Here is a 24994-nt window from a genome sequence, read left to right as displayed (position 1 = left end):
TGGCAGGGCGCGCACATAGGGCTGCTTGTGGGCGCACAAATGGGGTAGCAGTGGGGCTGGGCATGCTGGGACAGCACCGGTCACAGCTGGATATTCCCTGGGCCACCCCTTGAACGGCATCCCTGGAGTACGTGAGTGTGTCCCACAGCCAGCTGGGGAGGGCAGACGCCTTCCCAGGCAGGTGGGAGCTGTGACCAGCGTGGAGAGCTGGGCGAGCACACCACGAGCCCCAGGGAGGATGGTGGCCACCTCCCCGAGCTGAGGCCGACCCCACCACCTGAGCGTCGCCCCACAACTGCAGCTGCCAGACCCTTCAGCGCAGGGAGGGGACGTAGTGTCTCCATCACCCCCCAGCTCCTTGGGTGATGCTCGTGGGGTGGCACGGGGTGCAGGGAGCCATCCCTGGGGTGATGCTGAGCACAGGGACGGATTCCCACAACGTGCCTTCACCCCTGCCCTGACCCACCGGGGAGCAGAGCCTGGATGTTGGCAAGTGGTTGCAGAGCTCAGGCTTTTATTTCTGGCAGCGGTGCCATGCAAGGACAGCAGGATCAGGCCCACCACACGGCGGGATGCGCGGCCGAGGGTGCAGGTGCAGAGACAGGCTTTGCTCCTGCTCTTTGCACGGCCCCTGAGGAGGAGACGACCAAGGGCTGGACAGCAGCAGATGATGGAGGGAGAGCCAGTGCCCAGGGCGGTGCTGCCCGTCATGGAGGAAGCTGGCCCGGGAGGATGACGACACACCAGACGCAACTGAGTTCACGCACTCCAAGAGGCTGGAGAGTCTTGGACTCCAGTCCTGTCTTGGATGCTGGGCAAGAGAGCGAGGCCAGGGGTCGGGCAGGTCGGCACGAACGCAGCACTGTCCCTTCATGGCAGCAGGGACAGGGGTGACAGCACTACCCGGGGCGGCGAGACCCCCTTGCACCCTCCGCCACTGTGGCCACGAGGAGCTGGCTGAGCTGCTCCCCGCCATCCGTGCAGGGCCCAAGCTGGTGGAGCAGCCACACCAGACCTCTGGGCTGAGCTAAAACACAGGAAGACCTTGCGTGGCTAAAACCCTCCTGCAAGCCTGGGTCTAGCAAGGCTCCAGCCTGTCTTGGAGCTGGGGGGACAACAGTCTCCATGGCCAGGACACGCTGGCTCAGGAGGCCATCTGGATACTTGGGGAAATCCAAATATCTCTGCAGCCCCATGGAGACACCCCAACTTGCAGACTCCTGCCCATCGCTCTGCGGCTCCTCTTTCACCTGCAGGCAACAGGCCAGACCCGAGCAGCTCTCAATTACTGCCTCAGCAGGCCAGCAAAAATAGCTATGGGTAGGTTTTCTCCCGACCCAGGTCTCCCAGGGCTGGTGCTTGCAGGGGACAGTCGGCTGAGCGAGGCAAGACCAGAAGAGGATGGCACGTATCCAGACTGTCCCCAACACAGGCCAAGGTGCTGCGCGTAGGGGATGCCACGTGTCATCTCCGTTCTCCCCACGCAGCCTCAGAGGTGTCCCGCGTGGTCCTTACATCCGTGGGGGGAGCGGGGAGCAGGCTGCGGAGCGCTATGTCAGGCACACTTGCCCTTGCGAAGGCAGAAGGGCAGCTCCGGCGCGGGGATCAGGATGGTGCTGAAGATGGGCCGGTAGCTCTCGGGCAGGACCTGCGGGTGCTGCGCCATCATTTCCAGCACCATGTGCCGCACCTCCTTGGAGACGTCACCCCGCAGATCCAGCAAGGTAGAGATGTGCTCATCGCTGGGCAGAGAGCAAGAGGTGAGTCCGGGCGCAGCTGGCCCGCAGCACCATCCCGCACAGTGCTCGCGTCCCGCAAACCTCCCATGATCCAGAGAAGCTGAGCTGAGGCCAGGGGAGAGCTGGTACTTTGCACCAGGCAAACGTTAAAATTTGCTTGAAAATAACCCCACAAACCTTATGAATTTGGTTTTGACATTTCATGGGTTTTGGCCAATTCTGCCATTTCCAATTTGGCGTTTTGTGATTTCTCACACTTTGGCCACCAAATACGGATGGGTGAATGCCACAGCAGAACTGCTTTTCCCTTTACATCTTTGCCCCTTGTGACTTTGCAAGAACCCCTCAAACGTGGAGCATGGGAAAGAAAATCTCAGGGAGGAGAGGGAAAAAGCCCAGGTCTCTGCCTGCTCTGCAGCATAACCTGCTCCCCTGGGCAGACTTCACACCTACCCCGTCTCACGCGAGAGCAGAGCTGGGCTTCTCACCTGACGTCAGGGTACTTGGTGACGAAACCCAGCACCTCCAGGCTGAGTAGCGCCGGGTCTTTGAGGCAGATCAGCTCCCGCAGGGCAAAGACGGCCTCCAGGCTCTGCTGGCTCCGGTCCAGACCCTGGGAAGGAGAACGACCACGTCCCAGGCCGGGCGGAGGCCGCCGCGGCGGCTGGTGAGACGCAGCCCTGTCCTCGGTGCCCATTTAGGGGCCTGGCCCCTTACGGCTGGTGTCTCCCCACTCAGCGTGTCCCACCGATCGGGGCCGGCTCGCCCCAAGGCGAGAGGAGGTTGTGCAGCCGCAGCGACCTGCGCTGGGCAGGGTGGATGGTCCCCCGAGTCCCTAATCCAGCCAATTCCTCCCATTTTGGCCTCACAACTGCCCGAGGGTAACAGCCACATCTTGTTCTTGGGGGCTGATGTACCCGCCCCATCTGCTGTGGGCTGGAGGGGAACGGGCGAGTGATGGACGTGAGTCCTTGCACCGACCTCACTGGGCGACGCTCCCCTCCCGTGGCTTCCCGCCGCACTCGGGCACCGCTCACCAGGCCACAGAAGAGCTCCCGGAGCTGCGTGGCGTCTTGCAGCAGGCGGTCACAGAGCTGGCCCCGCTCCTCCTTGCTCTTGCACACCATCTTCTTCTGCATGAGCGCCCGCAGGTACTGGCTCGCCACCAGGAGCTCGCTCTCCGTCAGCAGGAGCTGGGCAGGGGAAGAGCCGTTAGCGCTGGGCATCGGACCCCAATTCCCCCGGGAAAGGCAGGGGGAAAGGGGCTGGATGCAACACCAAGCGGTGGGGACAATCTGCCGGGAAGCCCCCCTGGCTGGAGGGACAGAGCAAGCACCTGAATTTGAGGGAAACCCTGACCATCTCTGCGTGGCGGTGCCCTCGGGGCTGCTCCGGAGGATATGGGCTCTCCGGCAAACCCAGCAGCGACTGCATCCCCTGCATCCTGCACCCCACCGTGGCACCCAGCTGCCCAACCTCCTTGCCCTACAGACAAGCAGCATTCGAAGGACACCCCACAGCAACCGTACCGTGAAGACGGGTTTCCTGACACGGGAGAAGTCCTTTGCATACTTGTCAATCACCTCGCACATGCTGCTGACGAGCTGGCACCCGGAGAGCCACTTGCGGGAAGGTAGCTGCAGGCAGAGGGGCTGAAAGAAGCAGGAGAGCAGCGTTCGGTGCCCGGCATCGCATCCTCTTTGCCTTGCAAAGCCCCCAAGCCCCCGCTGCCAGCCAAAAGTCAACATAAAAACAGAAGAGTGGTCGAGATCAGGAAATTATGGGAATTCACTGGGGCTGCCCCTCTCTGACACCCAGAGATCCCCGTTTTGGGGCTTCATTTGGGTCATGATGCCCCACTGTGGGCAGCACCTGAGGTCTGGGCAGCAAGCTGCTCCTCACACACCTGCTTTTGGCCTGTCCTGCTGTGATTTCATTTCTAATTTCCACTCCTCTCCACTTCCCTTGCGTAGACATAACATGTTTTTGGCCGAGGGCTTTGACCTCCGCCTCCCCTACTGTCCTTGCCTGTCTTCCTGCCTGCAGGCAGACATTCCCTCCATGTCTCAGTCTCCAAGCTGCCTGCGAGCATTTCATCCTTTAGCTGCTCTTTTGTTTTCGTGGCATTCAAGCCCTAAATAGCAATGCCATTAATTATTCCAGATTTTTGGTCCAGACTCCAGGAAAGCTAAATTTGACTACGCTGGCAGGAAATGACTTGGGCAGTCGCACATGGCCTTGTATCCTCTGCACGGACATTGTCTCTCTCCTGTTGGTTTTCTGCCATGAAACAGCCTTAAAAAGGAGCACGAGCCAGCCCGGAGGGGGCTGTGGCTCCTGGTCTCTGTCGGTTAGTGGTTCGGGGGCCACAAGCGATCTGCCCCAGCGATACAGGGCGGTGCTGGCTGGTGACAGACATTGCCTGAGCTGTGGGTGGTTTATCAAATTCTGGGAGCCAGGCTGGCAGAGATGTCTGCAGGACGATAGCAGGCCACGGGGTACATGGCGACGGGGATCCTGGGCAGGAATAAACCACGCCTGGGAGTGTAGCAGTAGTGCTGTTTTACTGGGAGTGGGTTTGTTGCAGCCCTGCCAGCCTCGGGGGCTGTGGACAAACGCACCTGCAGGTCTAGGAGCAGCTCCTCCAGCAGCAGCTGGCAGGTTTTCTTCTGCGTCCTGTCTAGAGCAGCCTGGAGGGATGCAGGGACCTCTCTGTGGGCAGTGTCGGGGTGCAGGGAGGAGACAGAGGAGCTAGGAGAGAGAGAAGAAAGGAGGCGACAGGTAGCCTGGGAAGCATGGTGGGGACACTGGTCCCCAGGGGGGTGGGGGGAGGATGTGGCTTCCTTGTGGGTAGTGAGGTTGCTACAAGACCTACAAGGTGTTGGTGCATGTTACCTGAGAGCCAGGTTGTTGTTGAGCATGGCCAGCAGGTAGGAGATGTAGTACTTGGGTATGGTACGGTCCTTCTGGTGCTCCTTCCCGCATTGCACTAGGGCTTCCCGCAGACTGCAACACAGCGAGTCAATCGTGATGGGTGGGAAGAGCCCTGGATGTCTCGTCACGAGGATCTGGAGCTGGGATGCTCCTGGGGGCATGCTGGACCTCCCGCAACCCTCCCAGCTCACTTGGCTCTTTTCAGCTCCTGCCACCAGGTTGGACAGTGACAGTTTGTTGGGTAGGGTGGGACAGTGGGACCCATTCTGGACACCTTGGGAGAGCAGGGCTTGGTGCCACCAGAGAAGCCGATGGCTCCCAAGGGCTGAGATAGTAGCCCCCAAGGGTAGACAGGCTGCTGAGCTTTCTATGACCTGGATGAGCTCTGGGTGCCCCACGGCAGACCTCCACCATCAGCCTGTGGTGCTTGGCCATGGGACCCAGGGTCTGTGAGGATGGGCAGGGGTGCAAGGGGCTCCACTGACCGGCCCAGAAATGCCTCAAGCTCCTCCAAGGCCATGTTGTAGACCTTCTGCTGCAGAGAGTTGGTGATCAAGGAGGCTACCTGGATGTTCTCATTCAGCATCTGCACAGGCAGAGGAGAGCGAGGCAGGGAGGCTGCAGGCCATGGCCCCATTTTTGGGGCACAGTCATGCCCCAGCTGCACCCGTGGTGCTGGGGACCCACCTGCATGACAATGACTGGTAGGGCTGACTGGAAGAAGCCCTGATGGTCTGTCTCAGGTTCCTCTTCCCTGAACCACTCCTTGAACTCCACCTCCAGGGTCCTCTGCATCCACTCAAGCACACTAGCCTGTGGGATGGACGCCCACCATGGTCAGCCCGAGAAGTCAGGTACCAACTCCCTTGAGACCCAACACATAGCACAGCAGCGAGTCCTGGGCCTCATCTCACAGGCTCATGGTCTCCTGCTGCTGTCAGAGCAGACAGTGGCCCAGTGGCCGTCGCTGGGTCCCCGTACGCATTGCACGTGTGCCATCCCGCTCGCTCACCTTGACTTTCACCACGTATTTCCTCTCTGTCTGATCCACAAGCTCAGGGGACATCAAAGGACCCAGAGCAGAAATGTCCACTTCTGGGAGAAGGTCAGGGTGACCCATCATCTCTGAACTGGAGGGCAGAGGTAGGACAGGGCTGGGAAGACCTGTGTTTTCCAGCAGTTCCTACCTCTCCCTCTGCCCTCCCGGTGGTCATCTCCAGGGGCTGGAGCCACTCTCCCAACCCACCCATGTGCTGGTGGACAACCCGGCTCTCCACAACCTCCCCTGCTTGGTTGATGCTGACCTGTGGTACACACGAAGCGCCCACTCAAGGAGGAGGAAGAGTGCCTGTTTGTCCAGGTCCTCTCGAAGGATGTCCTGGAGGTGGCTGGAGAGGGCCTGGTGGTACGTGGCAGTGCAGATGCTGAGGATGTTGTAGTGAGCTGGGACACACTGGACCATCAGATTTTTCACCACACGCAGCTCAGACACGATGTTCTTCTGCAGCGCTGCCAGGTGCCTGGCCAGCCCTGGCCCCTCAGCGTCCATGCGGGTGGCCTGAAAGTGGGCTCCTGTGATGGTCTCCTGGAGGACGTGGTAAAACTTCTGCCTCCAGCCCTTTGGGCGGCCAGGTGGCAGGAAGGTGGCCTCTAGGAGCAAAGTATCATCTATTTTCTCCTCCCGCTCAATGATCCTTACAGCGCTGACAAAAAGAGTCGGGTCCTCGTGCACCAGCTGCAGGCTGCTGCCCACAATGTCCCACAGCTGCTTGGCCAGGCTGTCATTGAGCTCCTGCAGACCGCCAAAGTAGGACAGCACCGTTGCCTGGGCACTGGAGAGCCCACGGAGGTGCAGCTGGGAGAGGATGTCATCCCGGAGGTGCTCCATCATCATGAGCTCTGCGTGGGCCTCCAGCAGGTGCTGCCCATGGAGCAGCTGCAGGGTATGGGAAAAAACCTCGTGGACTGTGGGAGAGGGAGGAGAGATGCCAGGATTGAGTGCGGGGAGTGAAGGAGGTCGGCACCAGGGTCACGGATGCAAGTTAGCAGGGGAGATGGTGAGGGGAAGAGTCTGAGATGTGGGGCTCTGGGGAGGCAGTGGCATGTTCACCCGTGGAGACTTTCCAAACCCAACTCGCAAAGCCGGAGCGACCTGCTCGAGCTTTGCTGCCAGCCCTGCATGGAGCCCAGGGTTGGACTGGAGTTGTCCCCAGTGCCTTCCAGCCCAAATCCACAAGGACCAGGCCAGTGCCTTACCCGAGAAGAGCTGGGGCAGCACCTGGACCACCGAGGCCAGCTGCACGTGCTCCGCCATCAGCGCCCGCATCTGCTGGAGGCCCTGGAAGCGGTCCGCACTGTCGAGCAGAGCCCACCGCGCAGCTCCCATGTCCTGGCAGACGTTCTGCACCTCCTGGGCCGCCGACCGCAGCTGCTCCAGCCCCGCGCTTACCCCCTCCAGGTAGGACTGGACAGTTGACTGAGGAGCAGAAGAGGATGGAGGGGCAGTGGAGAAGCTCTCCAAGGCTGGAGGAGTCATGTGCCATTTGCCCCAGCCTTGCCAGGTCTCTCCTGCATGCACTCTCCCAGCCCCACAAGGCCACGTTTGCCTCTGCCATCATGGCATCCTGCCACATCTGCCTCTGCCATCATGGCATCCTATCTCCCAGACTTTCCATGATGACCCCTGCCTATCAGACCCAAGCACACCCAGCTTCAAGAAACCCTGGAACCGCTCACTTCACCCCCTCTTGTGGGTAAACTGAGTCACAGGGACTATTGGTGGAGGTGGGAGAAGGGCATCGCTCTGCGGTGACCAAGGCAGCAGGGTGAGCAGTAACCAGATGTCTCCTTTAAGTTTTAAAAGATTGCTTTGCTTCTGCAAAATATTTGCAGGCCAGAGGGCCCCCACGTGCCCCCCAGGCCATATTAATGGCATGAAGTACCTCAGCAGCTGTATGAACCCTCCTCCAAAATGGATTTCCATCTTTTCCAAGCCCTGCAGTGGCACTGGCACATCTCCATGTCCTGTCTGCCCATCTAACTCCCGGCTCCCGGTGCCATGAAGCACTTTTACCCAGCGTCACCAGAAGCAGGTTGTTTTCTCTGAGGCCACATCACTTAAAACAAGCTGCCTCCTGGACAATTCACCCACGTTCAGGGTAGGAGAAACCATCTCCAAAATAATCAGGAGAAGGTTGGGGTGCTCAGACCGATCGGATCCTGAGGTTAATCGTTCCTTGGCTTATGCAAAAAGGGTCGCCCTGAGCAGGGAGGCACGCATGGGGACTGGGGACAGCCCTTATGGGTGCGTGTAGAGATGGTATTTCTGCTGCAGGGGCAAGTTGGAGCTCTTTGTCTCCTCCCAGCGCTGGGGAAGGGGAGCCTTTGGTGCTGGGATGGGACGGTGCTGGGGAGCGCTGACTCCCGCACACGGGACATGCCGAGCACCCTTGGTCTTTTGTTTTGAAGGGTGGTCGGAGACATGGGAGGCTCATTTTAACACTTCAGACCCTGCCCAGGGGTAGGACAGGGGGTGGTGAGGGACTTTACCACATCTTTTCCCCCAAACAATCTTATTTCTCCCACCAAGCTCCAGCCAAGGGACAGGATTTTGCCAGAAGTGGGGACAAAAAAGATGATGCAGAAGAGGGGACCTTGGCTGGGATCCCTGCTTGGGGAGGCAGTGAGGCTGCAGGTGTCCACGGGGTGGGCTGTGGCAAACACCCACCTTCAGCCGGGACTGGATGGAGCTGTTCCTCTGCGTCTCTCGGCTCCGGTACTGCCCGAGCCCCTCCAGTTTCTCGGGGCGGTAAAACACCCCTGAAGCCCATTTCAGAGCGGCTCCTCTTGCCAACTTCTCAGCCTTCTCCGCTTCTGGCCACTCCTCGTCTGGGGACGAAGCCAGGGGTTAACGAGCACAACGAAGCTTCTCCTGGCAGGGCAGGAAGGGCCCCTGAGGCCAGAGGCAGGAAGCTGGCTGCCAGCGGACATCCAAGCACACCCAGATGTGGGAAGCCAGACAGCGCGGCAGCCAGCGGGTCCTTCCATGAGGGCCCCCCTGAGATGCCACCGCCGCGGATCGGGGTTCTCACAGTGGCTGTGGCAGCGAGAAGGCGGCCCTGAGGAGCTGTCACCCAGCCTGCCAGCTCAGGCTGTCCCCCAGGCTGAGCGCTCAACCCCCTTGCTCCCCCAAAACACAACACTGGGTTGTGTCTGAGGGGTCTCTGATGGCACCTGGGAAACCCTCGGCAGGGCTGAGGCTTTGGCTGTGAGTCAGCAGGGAGGATGGAGAGATGGCAGCTCTCGCATCAAGAAGAGCCAGGCTGAGGTGAGGACGGGAGGCTCCCAGTCTCCCAAAGGCACCCACACAGCCATGGGGGGCCACGGCATCCCCCTTGGCACAAGGTCTGAAGCCATGGCCAGAGCAGAGGGCTGAGAACTAGCACAGTTATCACATGCCAGCCCCCATCCCCAGCGCCGGGTTTCATCGTTTCCCCCCATACCACCCCCAGCTTATTCACAGCTTGGGGCTCTCTGTAGCCCTGTGGAGATGTCAGCCGGTGCCAAGCCAGGCTCCTGCTCTGCTGGGGATCCTGCCTGCATGGGCACCCTCGGGGACTGGGGGCTTCGGAGGCCGCCAGCAGCTCTGAGGACGAGTTGTGTGGTGAGCAGCGCTGCCTCCGGGGCAGTTATCACCATCAGGAAGCAGAGCCAGGCTTCCACCCCCACTAAGAGCACAAGGCAGCAGCCCCGGCATGGAGAAAAGGTCCAGGGATGGTAAGGCAGAGGGCGGGGGAGACCCCAAAAGACGCTGCAAGCAGTAGCATCCCTCCCCTGCCCAGCACCGCTGGCTACCCGGGGGGTGGCCGCACCGTCCCCGTTACCTCTGGGGCTCACGGCGCGCTCGTCCTCCGCAGACATGCCCATGGTCTCCAGGCCGTGCGAGCTGCGGGGGCCAGGGCAGGGCTGCGCGGAGGAAACCGGCAGCCGTTTCCTCAGCCGGAGCAGCCGCCGCTCCTCAGGGCCTCATTGTGCTCCGGCAGCCGCGCTCAGGACGTCAGGAACGGGGGGCGGAGGGGAGGGGGGACACAGGGGAAGGCGCAGCGGTTGCCGCAGGCCTCCGGAGTAGACGTCGCACCTTGCGCGACCTCCCCGGCACCCCTTGGGCACGGAGCCCCTCGCCGTGCCCCCAGCACTGCCCCACTCGCAGCAGGCCTGGCTCGGGCAGGACAGACGGGTGCCCCTGACGGACACCGGCCCAGGACAGTGTTTTCACCGTCCTGGAGCGGGAGCCCAGCTGAGGACGGAGCAGGCGGGAAAGGGTCCACCTGCCACAGCCCGACCCGAAGGTGAGAGCGTGGGGAAGCGGGGACGGACCTGGAGACGTCCCCCCCGCCACAAACCGCCTTCCCCCGGCACAGGACCAGGCTTCACCCCCGCGCTGGAGGTTTTAGGGCGGACACGTGTGACGGGCAGCAGCAAGGCGCTGGTTTCGCCCCGGCGGAGCGAGGGTTCGCGCACGCGATCGCTGCTATAGCTACAGGATGGAAGCGTGGCCTCGGTACCACAGGAGGGCGAGGGGGCGGAGGCGCACCCCGGGGGTAAACCCAAGGCGGACAGGCGTGGCCGAGCGTGTAACGGCGGAGCAGCTGCCCGGGCAGCGGCGGCCTGCGGGGGAGCCGGCAGCGGGTCCCACCGGGGGCAGGGAAAGGAAGGGAAGGGCCGGGCCAGCCCCGCCGGCTCCCCCGCAGGCGGCCGCCCCCCGGCTCCGCCCCGCGCCCCAGCGCCCGCCCCGGAAGTTCCCGTCGTGCCCCGCGGCCCGGAAGCGGAAGCGCGGTGGAGCCGGAGCCGGCGGCGGGCAGATGGCGGAGTGCGGGCCGCAGCCCCCCGGGGGTGGGAGCGGGGCTGCGGGGGCGCCCAGCCGGCACGAGAAGAGCCTGGGGCTGCTGACCACCAAGTTCGTGTCGCTGCTGCAGGAAGCCAAGGACGGCGTGCTCGACCTCAAGCTGGTGCGGGGGGCTGCCGGCGGGCGGTGAGGGCCCGGTCCCGCGGGGCTGAAGCAGGTTTTGAGGGGAAAGTCGGGGCACGGCAGCGCCCGGTGCAGCAGGCGCAAGGGGAAGCGGGATCCCCGGGGCTGCGGCAGTACTGCCGGCCGCGCCGAGGGCCTGCAGCGGGGGCTCCGCAGCTGCCTCCATCATGTTCCCCCCCGCTGTTTCCTTCCGAGCGGTTCTTCCCCACCCCGTGGGTCTGTCCCGGCCGCTCTGCTTTCCCCAGCAAAGAGGAGGGAGCAGACCTTGCCTGATGTTGCAGGTGTTTGTGTGCTTCTGCATTTTGAAGGTCTTCACCTAGAAGAAGTAACTGCCTTTGTGGCGTGTACTGTACTTAAAGCTAGGCCTCTTCTGTAGGTGAAGTTCCTTAGCTGTGGTTTCTACAAATAGCTCTTCCATGGATATGCGTGTGAGTGCGCTCTGACCCTTTGCAGGCAGCAGACAAGTGCCAGAAATCCCTGAAAGTGGAAGGACTGGAGGAGCCACCTGGCTGTAGGTGTCCGTCCTCTCTCATACCAAACTGTCGTCTCTTTGGATTTGGGCAATATGTTTCTGCTTAAAATGCCCATTAGGTGGGATTTGTATTTGTTAGCGTGATTTCAACGGCTGTGCAGCGTTGGGTCGCTGAAGTCCCAGTCTGTTACTGTTAGGTGAGAGGGAACATCACTCTTGTGCTGACCCGCTCTGTATGCAGTGCCACTGACATTGCTGGTCCTGGCTGCGTTGGTGCCGTGCCACTTAAACTCTTGCTGGTACTGCCTTGCCATGTGGTAGTGGAAACAGATGTATCGGCACAGTCCGGCGTGTCCCGAAACCCGAGGGGAGGAGAGTCACATGAGCAAGGCAGGGAAGTCCCAGGAGCCCCTCCCTTACAGCCATGCTTACTCCCCTCCCGGCATCCTGTCTTTCAAAGAAAGAGGTGTTGAAGAGGTGTTGATTCTCTATCAAGCGGCATCAGATCAGATTTAGAAAAGGCCTTTTGAATGTTGACTTTGCTAAGCTATTGTCAGTCATGCAGACAGGTCTCTGCGTTCCTCTTCCCATCCCCATCTCTTTTACCCTGAAGGAGCACTGAAATTTTAGGCTGCCAGACCAGTGTCTTCCAGCACTGCTTTGCTGCTGAGGAATGGTGATTTTTGGATCCACTGTGCGTGAGATGGCTGGAATTTGGGTTGTGCTTAGTGGGGAGGTTGGTGGGTATGAAAAGGAATGAAGGGTTAGTGGCTTCTTCTCATGGTTGTAATGACATTGAGAACACAGCTTTGTAATTTGAGGCACTGAGACAAGAGAGGTATGAGATGTGGTTGGCCAGGAATTAATCTGATGGGCAGGAAGAAGTGAAACATGCCTGAGAGTTGGAGTTAAGTGCCTAACCTTTTTGCAGGCTGCGGATACCTTGGCTGTGCGACAGAAGCGACGGATCTACGATATCACGAATGTCCTGGAAGGCATCGGGTTGATCGAGAAGAAATCCAAGAACAGTATCCAGTGGAAGTGAGTGACTGAGAAGATCTAAATCGTTGACAGGTCCCTTCTAGGCCCAGGTCTTGTCGTATGGGCACCTTTTTCCTCTTCAGGCAAGCAGGGCTCCGTGAGGCTGTTGTCTAAGTGACACCATGGTTAAAATGCCCCGCTCCAAGCAAGGTAGTCTGTGCATGCTTGTTCTTCCCCAAGCTGGGCTATGCTGATGGTAGCAATGAGAAAGCTGATGTACATATGGCGTGTCTCTCTTACAGCAGAGCAGTCATTTTGGTACAAATCAAGCATTTGCAGTGCCTTGGGCTAGAAAAGATGCCCGTCATGGCACTGGAGATGGGGGAGAGCCCTGTGGCATGTAGGCAGATGTACCAAACGTTGCTGTGCTGGAAGGTGGGGATCTGGAGTGGGCAGAGATGAGGCTTTCCAGGCGATCTGGCCTTGACGTATGACAGGGTTGGCTGTAAGTGAGGTGGCAACCTCTCTGGGAGGCTGGGGCTGGTCTGGGTGCCTCCAGAGGCTGATGCATGTCACTCCTTTTTACTTTGCACAGAGGGGTGGGTCCTGGCTGCAACACACGTGAAATAGCTCACAAACTTATCGAGCTGAAGGCAGATATAGAGGACCTAGAGCAGCGAGAACAGGAGCTGGAGCAGCAGAAGATGTGGGTTCAGCAGAGCATCAAAAATGTTACAGAAGACGTGCAGAACAGTCGATATCCTTTGTGTGAACTGATTACTCTGTCTCCCTGTTTGCTTGCGGGGCTGAAAAGCAGAGACCTGAGGGCTGGGGTGGTGGTGACCTGATGTTGCTGGAGGTTCTGCACTGAAAGGGTCAAGAGGCAGTGCCTGCCTTTGAAATTAGGGTGTTCCAGCCTGGGCACCAGCTTGCTCTGCAGTGCCCAGCTTCATGTCTGGCTTTTTGAAGTAAAAAACACCGTAATGCTTACCATGATGAGAAAAGTGCATCGCTCCGAGTCACAGGTGCCACTTTCTTGAGTGCAGAGCTGCTCCTGTGGCTTGCCTATCTTAGGATGTCAGCTCTCACGAGTATGTAGCTTGCAGACCTTGCCTGCAGACCACTTCAGAGTGGGGCGTGGAGAGCTTTCTGGGAATGGTGTTTCTTGTGCGCGGGAAGGAAACGCCAGGTGCCCTTTGAGTTCTCTGTTTGCGCAGGAAGCTGTAGCCTTTATCCTTAACCTTGGGAACATTAGCGTACGTGACACATGAAGATATCTGCAAGTGCTTCACAGGTGAGGAAATGGTGCTCCATTGTAAAGATGTAACGCTGCAGTCCTCTCAGTCTGTCCTGGCTGCTCTCCTTTCTCCAGGAAAGAGGAGACAGCGGACCACAGGCTGCCCAAGAGCATCAAGTTAAACCTAATGCGAGCTCTGACGCCATCCTGGGTTTGGGTACAACTGAGTTGTAGCTTTCTTGCCACCATCGGAGGGGTCAGGCGGTTTCTTCTACTTGTGTTTAAAGGAACACAGCTGCTATGTTTAGATTGGTTATTAGGAAAAATTTCTTTATGGAGAGAGTGGTCAAACATTGGAACAGGCTGCCCAGGGAGGTGGAGTCACCATCACTGGAGGTGTTCAAAAAATGTGTGGACGTGGCACTTGGGGACATGGTTTAGTGGGCATGGTGGTGTTGGGTTGATGGTTGGCCTTGGGGATCTTAAAGATCTTTTCCAACCTTAATGATTCTGTGATTCAAATAGCTTAAAATGTGGGCATATTAAATTTTTTTTTTTTGCTTATTCCTAAGGAAGTCTTTTTGCTGGGTGACACTGTGTGGGTGTATGTGTGTTATGTTAGAAGCCTTTGATTTTAAGGCCTTGAGTGGACAATGTTCTAATTATAGGAAGCAAATTCTATTGCATGGTAGAAATCTGAGTGTAAGCAGGAAAATAATATAAAAAGTGGTCCCTCAGCTGCATCATGCCCTTTGCTAACAAGAACGCAAGAGTGAAGAGCAGGGCAGAAGGGAATACACTGCTTGCTGTGACCTCACTCCCTTGTGTACTGCCTGCCTAAAGCTGTGAGGAGCCATAATTCTGTCTCTGCTGGGCAAAAGTGAAGAAAACCCACAACGAGTCCCTGTTTCTTCTCTATTGCCAATTTTAATGATAGCTGGAGGACCAAAAAAAAAAAAATCCCCAGTGGCCAGCGTGCAATGCAGCAGTCTGCAGTACGTAAACTGCTCTTCTGGGCTGTAGTGGTGTGGAGTCGCAGCTCCTTTCTGCTTCGGTGGACACCTGACCTCTCCTGACCCCGCGCAACCTGCATCTGCTTGCTTGCAGCAGAGATTGAAGCTACTTATCCTGACCTCCACCAGCCATGCCTAATCTCACCCTTTATCTCACAGATAAGGTTGGAGAAGACCTTTAAGATCATCAAGTCCAACTGTCAACCCGACACCACCGTGCCCACTAAGCCATGTCCTTATCTGACTCTCTCCTCCTCTCTTCTAAGCACTCTTCTCACCCTGCCCTTCATCAGCTCTTCTGTCTTTCGTCTTTGCCTTTGTTGTGGCCTTTCCTTGTTCACCAGATTTTATACTGCCCACGTTCTCACTGCTAACTTATGCAGCACCATCCCCTTTGCTTTACTTTGATTTAAGCTACCACTTTTTTGGGGGGCAGGGATTGTGTTTTCAGTTTGATGGTGCTTGGGGCCAGATAGCTCATAGCAGTCTGGAAGAGTTTACTGGAGACCAGCAGACAGCTTATTGCTTGGTTGACTGAGTGTTTTGCATTTTATTGCACCTGTTTTTTGTAAACCTGTTTGTGTCTCAAGTCAGACCTCACCAAAACGGGCAGAAATTAGGTCTTACTTTTCAGGCAGACCTGAATTCCTTCTAGAACAGAGGCTTGATCCAGGTTTTTCCGTCATCTGTTCAGTTTTCCTGTATGAATATGCCTTACATGACACTTTTTTTTTTTTTTTTTCCCCTCTCCTGGGCACCTGAGCCTTGCAGAGATTCTTTGTTGGACCTCTTGTGTTCTTGAACTGTGGTGCAGGCTCCAGCTCCTGGTTTTTCTGGTTGGCTGCTACTGAACTCACTTTTTCAAAGTGAATTAGGGCTTGAAGATTTCCATGCTTGGACTCTTGTCAAATACGGATTCATTATTGGGATTAAATTAAAAAAAAAAAAAAAGACTATGTTAGTTTTTAGTGACTGGGAAACACAAATTTCCCATCTGTTCCTGTGATGCATTTTGCACTTGCAGGATCAAAAAGGAAGTGGAAACACACTGTATGCTGTTTTGTGAAAGTATTAGGGACGTAGCTATCAAGGGAGATAGAAACACAGCACCTGAATTTGAAACTAACAGTTCTTAAAGCTCAAGCTTTGGTCTTTGAGTTTTATTGTGCATTTTTAATGTCACTTAGCAATCACAGATTTGTTAAAGGAATGCCATCCTGTGGTATTTTTAATCCCTGTACCTTTTGCTGATCTGACCTTTGATTGCCTGCCTGAAATGAAAGGGTGTGCTCTTCTGCTGTCCACCCTCTCTCATCGCTCTGGGGATCTTCTGCCTTAATTATCAAGTGAAGCTTAATGCAGAATTCCGGTGAAGTGTGAACCCTGACCACACTAAAGCTTAAACGTTCCAAATGAAAGCTGCTAACTGCTCGCTCTGAATACGTCTAATGTTCACAGCACCGGTATTTCTCTGTTCGTGTTTCTCACATTAAACGTAAAGCTGGGTATGGACTGGAAGCTGCTCGCCTGTTATTAGGGGCGTAGGTCTTAAGGAGCTGCAGAACTTGAAAAGGAAAGATGCTTTCAGCCTGCCTCCCAACCCCACCTGTGTTGGTTTTGGGTATAGGTCCTCCGGCACGAGGCTGCCACGTCGTTAGCAGCCTGGCCCTTCAGCCTAGTTCTACACCGTCTTGCCGCTGGCAGTGCAGCTCCGAGTTGTGCGCTCATGGATTTACATTCAAACCTAAAAGCTTGTGACAACAGAGTGAAGGATCTTTCCCTTAGGATTCAGTTGTTCTTAAGAATGAATTTAAGCCCTTCTGAGGGAAAGAAAGGTTAGTTCTGTTAAGGATGCTGCTAAAAAACTTTAGGGTTGTTTTGGGAGAAACTTTGCAGGTTCTTTGTGCCCTGAGTGGTTGGCACATTGGGACCTGTATGGTATGCTTAGCAGCTCAGATGGGTGTAAATCGCAGTCCTCCAAGGAAGGGAGGGCAGAACACAGGGTGCTTTGAGGAGGGGCTCTTTGTCAGTGCTTAATTATCATCAGAACAGTTTGTGCCCACTGAGTGCTGACCAGTCTGTTTTTCACAGGAGACACCCTCCTTGCGATTCGAGCTCCATCAGGCACGCGTTTGGAGGTTCCCATCCCTGAGGTGAGCGATAAATGAGTGGGCAGACTGCAGGGGGTGTGTGTGTGTGTCTCGGGGCAGGGGTTGTTGCTGGGTTGACCAGGCTGGTCAGTTGGCAGTCAGGAATTTGGAGTTGGAGGAACTGGCAACCCAAGGAAGCCTCCAGATATTAAATAGTTGCTAGGAAACTCTGTTGTTTGGAAGTACGTGAGTAATTGCAGGAGCACCAGGGGAGAGGACAGTCCTGGGAGTCGGGGGAATTGTGTGTGGAACCGTGCTGAACTGTCTGGACAGCATGTCTTGCCTCTGGGAAATTCCTGTTCCGATTGAAAAGGGCATTTAACGTATGGTTGTGTTTTCCTTTTTACTTTTCTCAGGGCCTAAATGGGCAGAAGAAATATCAGATCCACCTGAAGAGCACCAGTGGTCCCATTGATGTTCTCTTAGTAAACAAAGATGCTTGGAGCTCTCCTCCTGTCGTACTACCTGTCCCTCCCCCTGAAGACCTCATTCAGTGCCAGGCAGTTGCACCCTCGAAACCGCAGATACCACCACTCGCCCAGTTCCAGGAGGCATCCGTTCCCAGCAGCACCCAGCCCTCTACGCCGACACCTACCAGCACGCAGGACCATAGCCCTCCCACGCAGAAAGCCGCAAGCACAGGTGAGAGGGAGGCTGCAGGAGGCAGGAACGGGACGGTGGCCGACAAAGGAGAGTACGTTCCTCGGCCTGGCCAAGGCTGGCACTGCTGGTCGTGCAGCATTGTCAGCTCTTGGCCAAGGGGGCACCCCTGCCCTGGCTGCAGCGAGCCTTTTCTTTTGTCTTGATTAGTTGGACTGGCTGTGTTAATGAAAATAAGACTTGAGGGGGGTAGTGCCAGCCTGGAGGAGCAGTGGTGGGGGCTGCAAGCTGCTGTTAGATTGCCCTTAGACTTCTCTTTGCCTGACTGAACAAGTCCAGCTCCCTCCACCCCTCCTTGTAAGCCATGTGCTCTAGACCCCTTGGCCATCTTGGTAGCCCTAAGCTGGATCTTCTTCACATCTTTCTTGAACTGGCGGGTGGCCAAAGCTGGACACAGCATTCCAAGTGCTGCCTCAGTGCCAAGCAGGAGGATAATAACTTCCCTCAGTGTGCTGGCCACACTTCTCCCGGTGTAGCTTACTACCCAGCTTGTGTTAACCGCTGTGAGAGCATGCTCTTGGCTTACGTGCAGCCTGGCACCACCGAGACCGCTCTCCAGCAGAACTGCAGCAGGACCTCGGAGTTTTTTGCTGGGTGAAAGCAAGAAGCCTTCTTCCTATGCAGCTGTCTGTGCTTGGCCAGCATTGCCAGTGAGCGTTCGGTCTATGCGGCAGCTGCTTGCTTTGGGGCTGGCGGGAGATGACATTCCTGTGTCTGTCTGTGGCTCTTTCCAGAATGCGGTGTCTCAGCGGCAGAGGCCAAGAGCAGCAGCGACTTTGACCCCCTCAGCAATGCATCGGTATCGGCCGGCCAGCTGACCGGGTTGGACACCCAGCCGCTACAGTCCTCTGCCTCCCTGGACAGCAGCTCCGTCCTACCCAGTCCCTCTACCTCCTTTGAGCCGATCAAGCCCGACCCCACGGGAAGTGAGTATGCACCCTCGTTTCATGTGTTGCTCCAAGAGTGTGCCGCTTGGAGCGAGGGAAAGGCTGCTGGCCCTGGAGGAGGAACCTGAAGTCCATTCTGCCTTCGCTGTCTGCGAGGGATGAGTAGGCATTTCCCTGTGAGGGTGCTGGGGAACCTGGTGAGAAGGTGACTATCATGTCTAGCATCCTGATGTTTCCTGTGACACCAGTACTAGAAAATATGCAAGGGACACTCGCGTGGCACACGCCTCTGCTGTTCTATGTAGAATTATTCCCTTTCAGTCCCCTCTGTAGTGCTAGGTCCAATTTTTGAGACTCCATAAAGCTATAGAATTTCCAGCCGTCACTGGGAGCGCCTTTGTAACTGGTGGGGAGTTTTCCTTTATTAGGAGAGCTCTAGCCTCTGTCTTCCTCCTTTACTCAGAAATACGTCTATCTTTAGTGATCTTGTGGTCTTAACGATCTCTCAGTGTATATTTGGGGAGCTTCCTGATGTGCTCGGTGAGGTGAAATGGGCTTTAAACAAGGAACATTTGAGCTTTGTGCCAGGAAATGGCAGGCTGGCCCAAGGACAGAAAAGCATCCTGTAAGTAAGACACACGGCTCCAAGGTTTTGAAGCCTGCCTTCACTCCAGAAACACTCTAAATAGAGTTACGGTTAGAAGAGGAAATCTTGCTCAAATGTAGCTCACGCACTGCTTCTTCACACTTCTGCAGCTAGCGTGTCCAAGAGAAGCGTGAACTCTCTGTCTTCATCCTGGAGTAGCCTCGATTGTAGAATTAAGCCTTTAATGTGCATCTAGCTTGCCATGTCCCGGTGGGCCTGTGCTGACTCTCTGAAGGCATGCCCCCATCCTACAGAAGATAAATCGAGGTTGTGTACGGGCGCTGACGCCGTGTGAGGCTTACATACGGGCAATTACTTTGGAGCTGCTGACTGTGATAACTTGTTCATGTCTCGCGGCTCCTACAGATCTATTTTAAAGTAGTCCAGCTTAAGTATTGCTGATGATTTCAGCAGAGATATGTGACATGGGGCATGGGAGCAGAATTTCCAGATGGCGTAGGATGATTTGGGTGCACAAGGATTGAGTAGGACAGTAGGTGATTATGCTGTAAAGTATTTCAGACTCTTCATGTAACGATGCAAACCATTGGTTTGTTGTATTTGCAGTACTGGAACTTCCCAAAGAGCTGTCAGAGATGTTTGATCCAACGAGAGGTATGTTCATTCCCTGATCACGGCTTTGTTCTGTGCCCATCTACCCACAGAAGTGGGACAGTTTGTTTTATTCACTCTCTTTTTGGATTATTTTTCGGGGTTGTGGTTTTGTAAGGTGCTTGTGGTCGTTGCTGGCTGCTGGCTCTCTACTTGTAGTTACAGACTCTTAAAATTACTGGTTTCTGTATGTATTTTTCTGTCTTCCTGTTGCCAGCAACCTCTGTTAGCTTGCCCTGCAGCGTGTAGATGAGGGCTTTCCCTTCCCCATGCCAACACTAATCTGTGCTCTGGCTTCCCATGCTCCTTCTCCAGCTTGTTGGCACGCATGAAAAATCCCTGTTAGTCATGTTTCAGCTGTAGCCTGCCCGAGGCTAATCCAAGGAAATAGTCTAGGGAGATAGTCTTCTCTCTCTGAAATATCCCTCAGTGGTTTTGGTGACGCTAGTAATTTTGGAGCAGTAGGGGAGGGGATGCTGTTGCTTGTCTTAGTTCTGTCTCTGTCCAAGGAATGTCTGGGTGTCACTGCCTAAGGGTGGGACAGACTGTGGGCCTACGAGCAGGAGAGGTGAAGGAATTTGGTCTAACATAAGCCTAAACTGGGAAACTCTATTTGCACATTTATTTCCCTTCAGTGCTGGTGTAATACTTTCTAGCCCTGCAGCTAGGCAGAGCTGAGTACATGCAAGCGCTTTTGCGGTGGTGACAGGATGTGTGTCCCCTGTGCTGTAGCAGGTGCTTTGTGAAAGGTGCTGCCTTGGTGTAAAAACCCCACGGTCCCAAATGCCCGTGCACGAGCCCCCGATCTGTGTGCTAGGAGCCCTGGGCTCCGCAGTCAGCCTTGGAAAACACCTTTCCTCCCTGCTCAGCACTTGCTGCTGTAGGCAGTGGGTGAGGTTTTGGTAATGACTGAGTACTCTGAAGAATAAATTTGACTTTGCAATGTGAAACGTAAACTGCTGCAAGGCCCTAGCCCATGTGGAAGATCTAGCTTAACCCAAACTAACTGTACTATGTGACTTTGTGAACCCTATTAAAAAGGAGATGTTTGCTGTCTACAGTAACGTATGTTGTTTTATCTTGCCAATTTGGAGGATTAAGGAGATCCAGGAGTGAAGGACAACGCAACACGGCAAAGTCATATTCTTAACTGTGATCCGCTATTGAATTGCAAACGAAAGCTGCGTTCTGCAAAACAGAGTCGACAGCTGCTGAGGCAAAGCTCAGGACTGTAAAAAAGCAACAGTGCAGAGCTGAGGGAAACGGGCCTTGCAGCATGCTCCATGCAGTCTCTGTCATCCCCGTGCAGTCGCCCTGGCACTGGCGGCTGCTTTAAGGCTATGCAGTTTAAGCTGCAAGAGCCTGGAGTTCTTCCTTAGCGTTTTGTATTGGAATTATTTTTTCTGCGTGGTTTTCTCCGTTTTTTAAATGGATGCTTGTTTTAAACTCATATCCTGGAGGAAAAAAAAGAATTTCAACACACGCATATACACACCCTGCTATATTACCAGCCCCGATCTAAGAATGCAGGTTCTGCATTTAATTGCTGTTTATTGAAGCTGGTATTAGTCCTGCCTAGTCACTTGGTGTTGAATGAGATGAGAGAATTCATCTCATAGCACTGAATTAGGCAGGTAGGTTCCTGTTCTCTAAGAAACAGCCTGCTGTGGATAAGCGTCTTGAAAATGGGCTGATCAATTTCTTCTGTGAAAGCTTATTTCAAGCGTGGGTAGTATCTTGTTCAAGCCAGTTAGATTGAGTTAGATATGCACTAACTGAACTTGGGAAAGTGAGAGGTATTCAGAAAGTTGTTTTCAAACGCTTGGTTTCTTGAAGAGATTGACTTGCACGTGCCTTGTCTGGCTGCTTGTCTGCCTACCCTTCAAGCGCCTCGTGAACCTGCTAGCCAAGAGTAACAACGCTGGAGGAGGGAATGACATTTCAGAGATTTTTTTTTTTTTTTACAGTTTTGTGGGGTCATTAGAGGGGAGTGCAGAGATACTGCCTCGTTAAGGAAGGATATGCAGAGCTCAGATGTTCGTTCTCTTTGGCAGCGGGCAGCCAGCGAATCTGCCAGGGCCTATGGCTGGATTAACCACAGCACAGCCGTGGGGCAAGGGGAGCGAATTAGGAGGACACAAATCTGGAGGAAACCGGAGGCTCATTAGTTCTAGTGCTCCTGGAACAGCTCATTTGTTTTTGAAATTTTTCCCCACTCTCAGCAAAGTTGGTGGGTAATTGAGGACTGTGAATATGTTGGGCTTTACCAGCTCAGTTTCAGGCGCACGTTGAAGAGTTTCCTTTGGAGAAGTTTGGGGCACCAGCTAGCATGCCCAGCCTGTCGTATGAAGGAGACTGGTTCTGGTACGGCTGAGCTAAAGCAGGGGGAAAATGCCTGCAGAATTTTTTTGATGTAGCTTCAATAGTCTGACATAGATTTCCCTTTGCCCATGGCAAGAGGCCCAAGCCTCCTGTCCCCACTGCCTGCTGCACACTCAGTGCCTTAGCCAGAGTAGGGATAACCGGGGTGAGGAATTACACAGGGGCACACCAGGAAAGCAGACTGCATGCTTAACCGTGCTCATCTCCTCCCCAGAATGTATGAACTCTGAGCTGCTGGAGGAGCTGATGTCATCTGAAGGTGAGTCTTTGAGTCTCCCCCTCATGGTGTGGCCTTTCTGGGGGAGGAAGACCACGCTGTGTGACTTTACCCAGCTGACAGCCTTGCGACTGCAGGCTCGCCCTCACCTTTTCTGGGTTCTGGACACAGACTCCGTTCTCACTGTCCTGCCTGCCCCCGAGAGAGGTGTGAGGACCAGAAGAGCCTGTCTCTTCTTCCATACCACAAGGCTGATTTGAAGCAAGCTGAAAGACTGTTCCTACAGGGTGGTCTCCTCGTGGCTCCGCAGCTCAGCGCCCATCGGCAGCTCTTGGCTAGGTGTGGGAGTGCTGAGTTTTGTAACCAACCGTGGGCTTCTCTTTCCCCAGTGTTTGCTCCCTTGCTCCGCCTCTCCCCTCCACCTGGAGATCACGACTACATCTATAACCTGGATGAGAGCGAAGGCGTCTGTGACCTCTTTGACGTGCCTGTCCTCAACCTCTGACTTCTCAGTGCGGCTGCGAGCCTCGCAAACACAGACCGTTTTGTAACTCTTTGGAAAGTGTCTATTTTTGGATTCCTTTTGTGCTAGAGCTCGATGAGTGAGCGATTCAGAGATGCTCTCATATGGACTCAGAACCAAGAGGTGTGGACTTGCAGGCTGGGAGCCTCCCCGTAGCTTCTTCCTCTTCCTCTGTTGCACGTGCAAGATGCGTGTGCAACTCGCCCTGCCGCATCTCTCTCTCCACTGGATCCTGGGCCTCGCGTCAAAGGGTCTGTGTTTTGAGTGTTCCCAGTTCACCCGTAGAGTTTGCCCATGTGCCTCTCCGAGCTTCCTCAAATCTGCATGCCTTGGTTTTTCCTGCACTCCTAGAGGCACTTTGCACCTCCTAGGTACCAGCTGCTACAAGGAGCCCTGATGTCGTGGTCAGTTCACAAGCCCGGAGGTAGTTAGCTAGATTTCTCAATCTGAGCAGTTCCGATTGGGGTGGTTACATTTCTGAGTGACAACGAGGAGGAAAAAAAAAAAAAAATGGCACCAAATTGTCCATTTTTTCCAGTGACTCCAGACCAAGCTAGTATGTTTGATAAGAAAAAGCACTTTTTTTAGCCAGCTGTGCCTCCTAGTGGGACTCAGGAGTTGAGCGTTCTTAGTAGTACCCAGGAGCTGAGTCTTTCCCAGCTTGTGCATCAGCAGGAACACTGGTTCTGCCTTCACCAGTCTGCTGATGCATGAGCCCAGGGTCCCCAGCTCTTTGTACAGCAGCTGTGCTGTTTCTACAGGGCTAAAGAAGAGGTGCCAGTTGTTGTGGTTTTTTTTTAATTTTTATTTGTTTTTCCCCTGAGTGAAGAGATGTTTGAAAGGAATAAGACTGCTCCAGCTGGTGCCTGTAAGGTACTCCAGGTACATCGGAGCCTGCTCATATTTACCAATAGCTGTCTTCTCCAACCATTGCACTTGAGCCTTCAACTGTCTAAAAGGCGACCAAGCAGTAACAATTCAAGTAATACTTTGCCGTGAAAAGTTACGTAGGTGTTGTCAAAATAGTGCTTTTTCCCCCCCCGCCTCTTTTTCTCTCTCAGCATCTGCTCAGGATCAGGCTTTCTGTATATTTGAATTTGCTCCTCTAGTGCCCATACCCACGCTCCCAATTCCTGATCCTGCGGCAGGTCGCTGCCTAGCGTGATGTTTTCTCTGCATCGTTTTTTCCACAAGATTTTCTTCATCTCTTTGTCATGGAAGGTCTGCTGCTGGGTTCATTATGATGATCAGGTGGTGCCAGTCTTAGACCCTGGTGCATTTTAGTTGGAGTAAAACGCCCTGGTGGATTTGCATTGTATTTTGCAAGCCCCGACTTTGTTTTTTGGCCAGATGCTGTATCTGAGTGTCTTCAGTTTTGCACATCTTCCTGCTGAGCTGTCCTGCTCCGCAAGGTGCCGAAGAGAGGGCCAGGCTGGGCGCATGGCTGGCCATAGCAGAGAGGTAGCTTGCAGACATCCGCGTAACCAGCTGATGTTTAACTTCTCTGCTGAGCCGTTCACCACCTGTGAACCACACAAGCAGCTGGAGCACCAGCAATAAGGGATGTAAAGCCTTCGATTCTTGGAGCCTGCAGAGGTGAGAAGAGTATAAGCTTCGGATCTGCACCCCCGAGGTGGCTCCTCAGGCCCTCCTGTTCTGTGTGGGGACTCCTCCAGAAGAGCTGTTCCTCTCTGCAGCCCCGAAACACCGCTGTCCTCTTTGGGAGAAGCGAAGAATTCAGGAGGAACAGCGGGACACTCTCTTAAGTGTGGCAGCGGGCAGCTGCTGCCAGCGAGACAGCCATGGTGTGGGACCCCGCCGGAGGGTGAACTTCCAGCCCGCATGCAGCCAGTCCCCAAACCTTCCCTCCTTCGCATGGAAGCTGACTGTAATCCCTCGGTCCTGCGCGCGCGTTAGCTAGGCTCCGTGGCTCTGTGTAGCTCGAGCTCTCCGTGTACTGCCTGGCCCTCGCCCTTCTCCCCAGTGTTCATGTTTGCTACCAGTTAGACGATCTTTGGAAAAGGATACCTAGAGAAAAATTTACAGTTGCAAATGAACTTTTGATTCATATATAAAGATTATTTTTATACTTTTTTTGCAAGGAAAGAAAATTGCCTGTAATATTTGTACAGTGTTCTCTGACGTGAATAAACAAAAAACTTTCCAGAGTTTCCTGCCCTGACCTGTGCCTCCCCTCTGCTGAGCCTGGAGGGATGGGATCCCTCCGAAAAGCGGGGTGCTGGCCGTCCCCCTCGGGGCCGGGCCCTTTCGCGGCGGGAGGCCCCGTCTTTGCTGCGGAGGTGGGTCCTGCCGAACCCGCGTCAGCTCAGGTGAGGGGGCCGGGCCTGCTCGGGGCTGGGTCTGACACCGCCATCCAGACCGGTGGCGGCAGGGCCTCGGGGCCGGTGGCAGGGGCCCTCCGGGCGGCGGCGGCAGCAGCAGCAGCGACCCGGAACTGCGGCGCGGCGGGGCGGGGAGCCAGGCCGAGCGGTGACGGTGCTGCCACGGGAGCC

At 55.2% G+C, this 24994-nt stretch overlaps 2 protein-coding genes across 2 annotated transcripts; one reads left to right on the top strand and one right to left on the bottom strand.

Annotated features, from left to right (window-relative positions):
* Positions 1-1555: 1555 nt before the first annotated feature.
* Positions 1556-9599, bottom strand: EXOC3L1 (exocyst complex component 3 like 1; the record flags this gene model as incomplete). Its single annotated transcript, XM_082005920.1, has 13 exons — positions 1556-1742; positions 2228-2352; positions 2777-2932; positions 3269-3391; positions 4361-4490; positions 4635-4745; positions 5159-5259; positions 5361-5486; positions 5686-5803; positions 5978-6638; positions 6930-7149; positions 8401-8561; positions 9557-9599. 13 exons carry the CDS (start codon positions 9597-9599, stop codon positions 1556-1558), a joined length of 2262 nt encoding a protein of 753 aa, XP_081862046.1.
* A 795-nt stretch (positions 9600-10394) lies between these two features.
* On the top strand, positions 10395-22463 carry E2F4 (E2F transcription factor 4; the record flags this gene model as incomplete). The annotated part of the gene is made up of 10 exons (XM_082005801.1): positions 10395-10681; positions 12105-12214; positions 12750-12922; positions 13410-13448; positions 16496-16557; positions 16911-17196; positions 17949-18140; positions 19315-19362; positions 21956-22000; positions 22348-22463. The coding sequence occupies exons 1-10, from the start codon at positions 10535-10537 to the stop codon at positions 22461-22463; spliced, it is 1218 nt and encodes a 405-aa protein (XP_081861927.1). The 5' UTR covers positions 10395-10534.
* Positions 22464-24994: the final 2531 nt, after the last annotated feature.

This window comes from Phaethon aethereus, assembly GCF_964289735.1.
Source record: "Phaethon aethereus genome assembly, chromosome: 13".
NCBI classification, from domain to species: domain Eukaryota; kingdom Metazoa; phylum Chordata; class Aves; order Phaethontiformes; family Phaethontidae; genus Phaethon; species Phaethon aethereus.
Note: the sequence above shows the minus strand (reverse complement) of the source record. Positions and strands in the feature narration are given on the sequence as shown.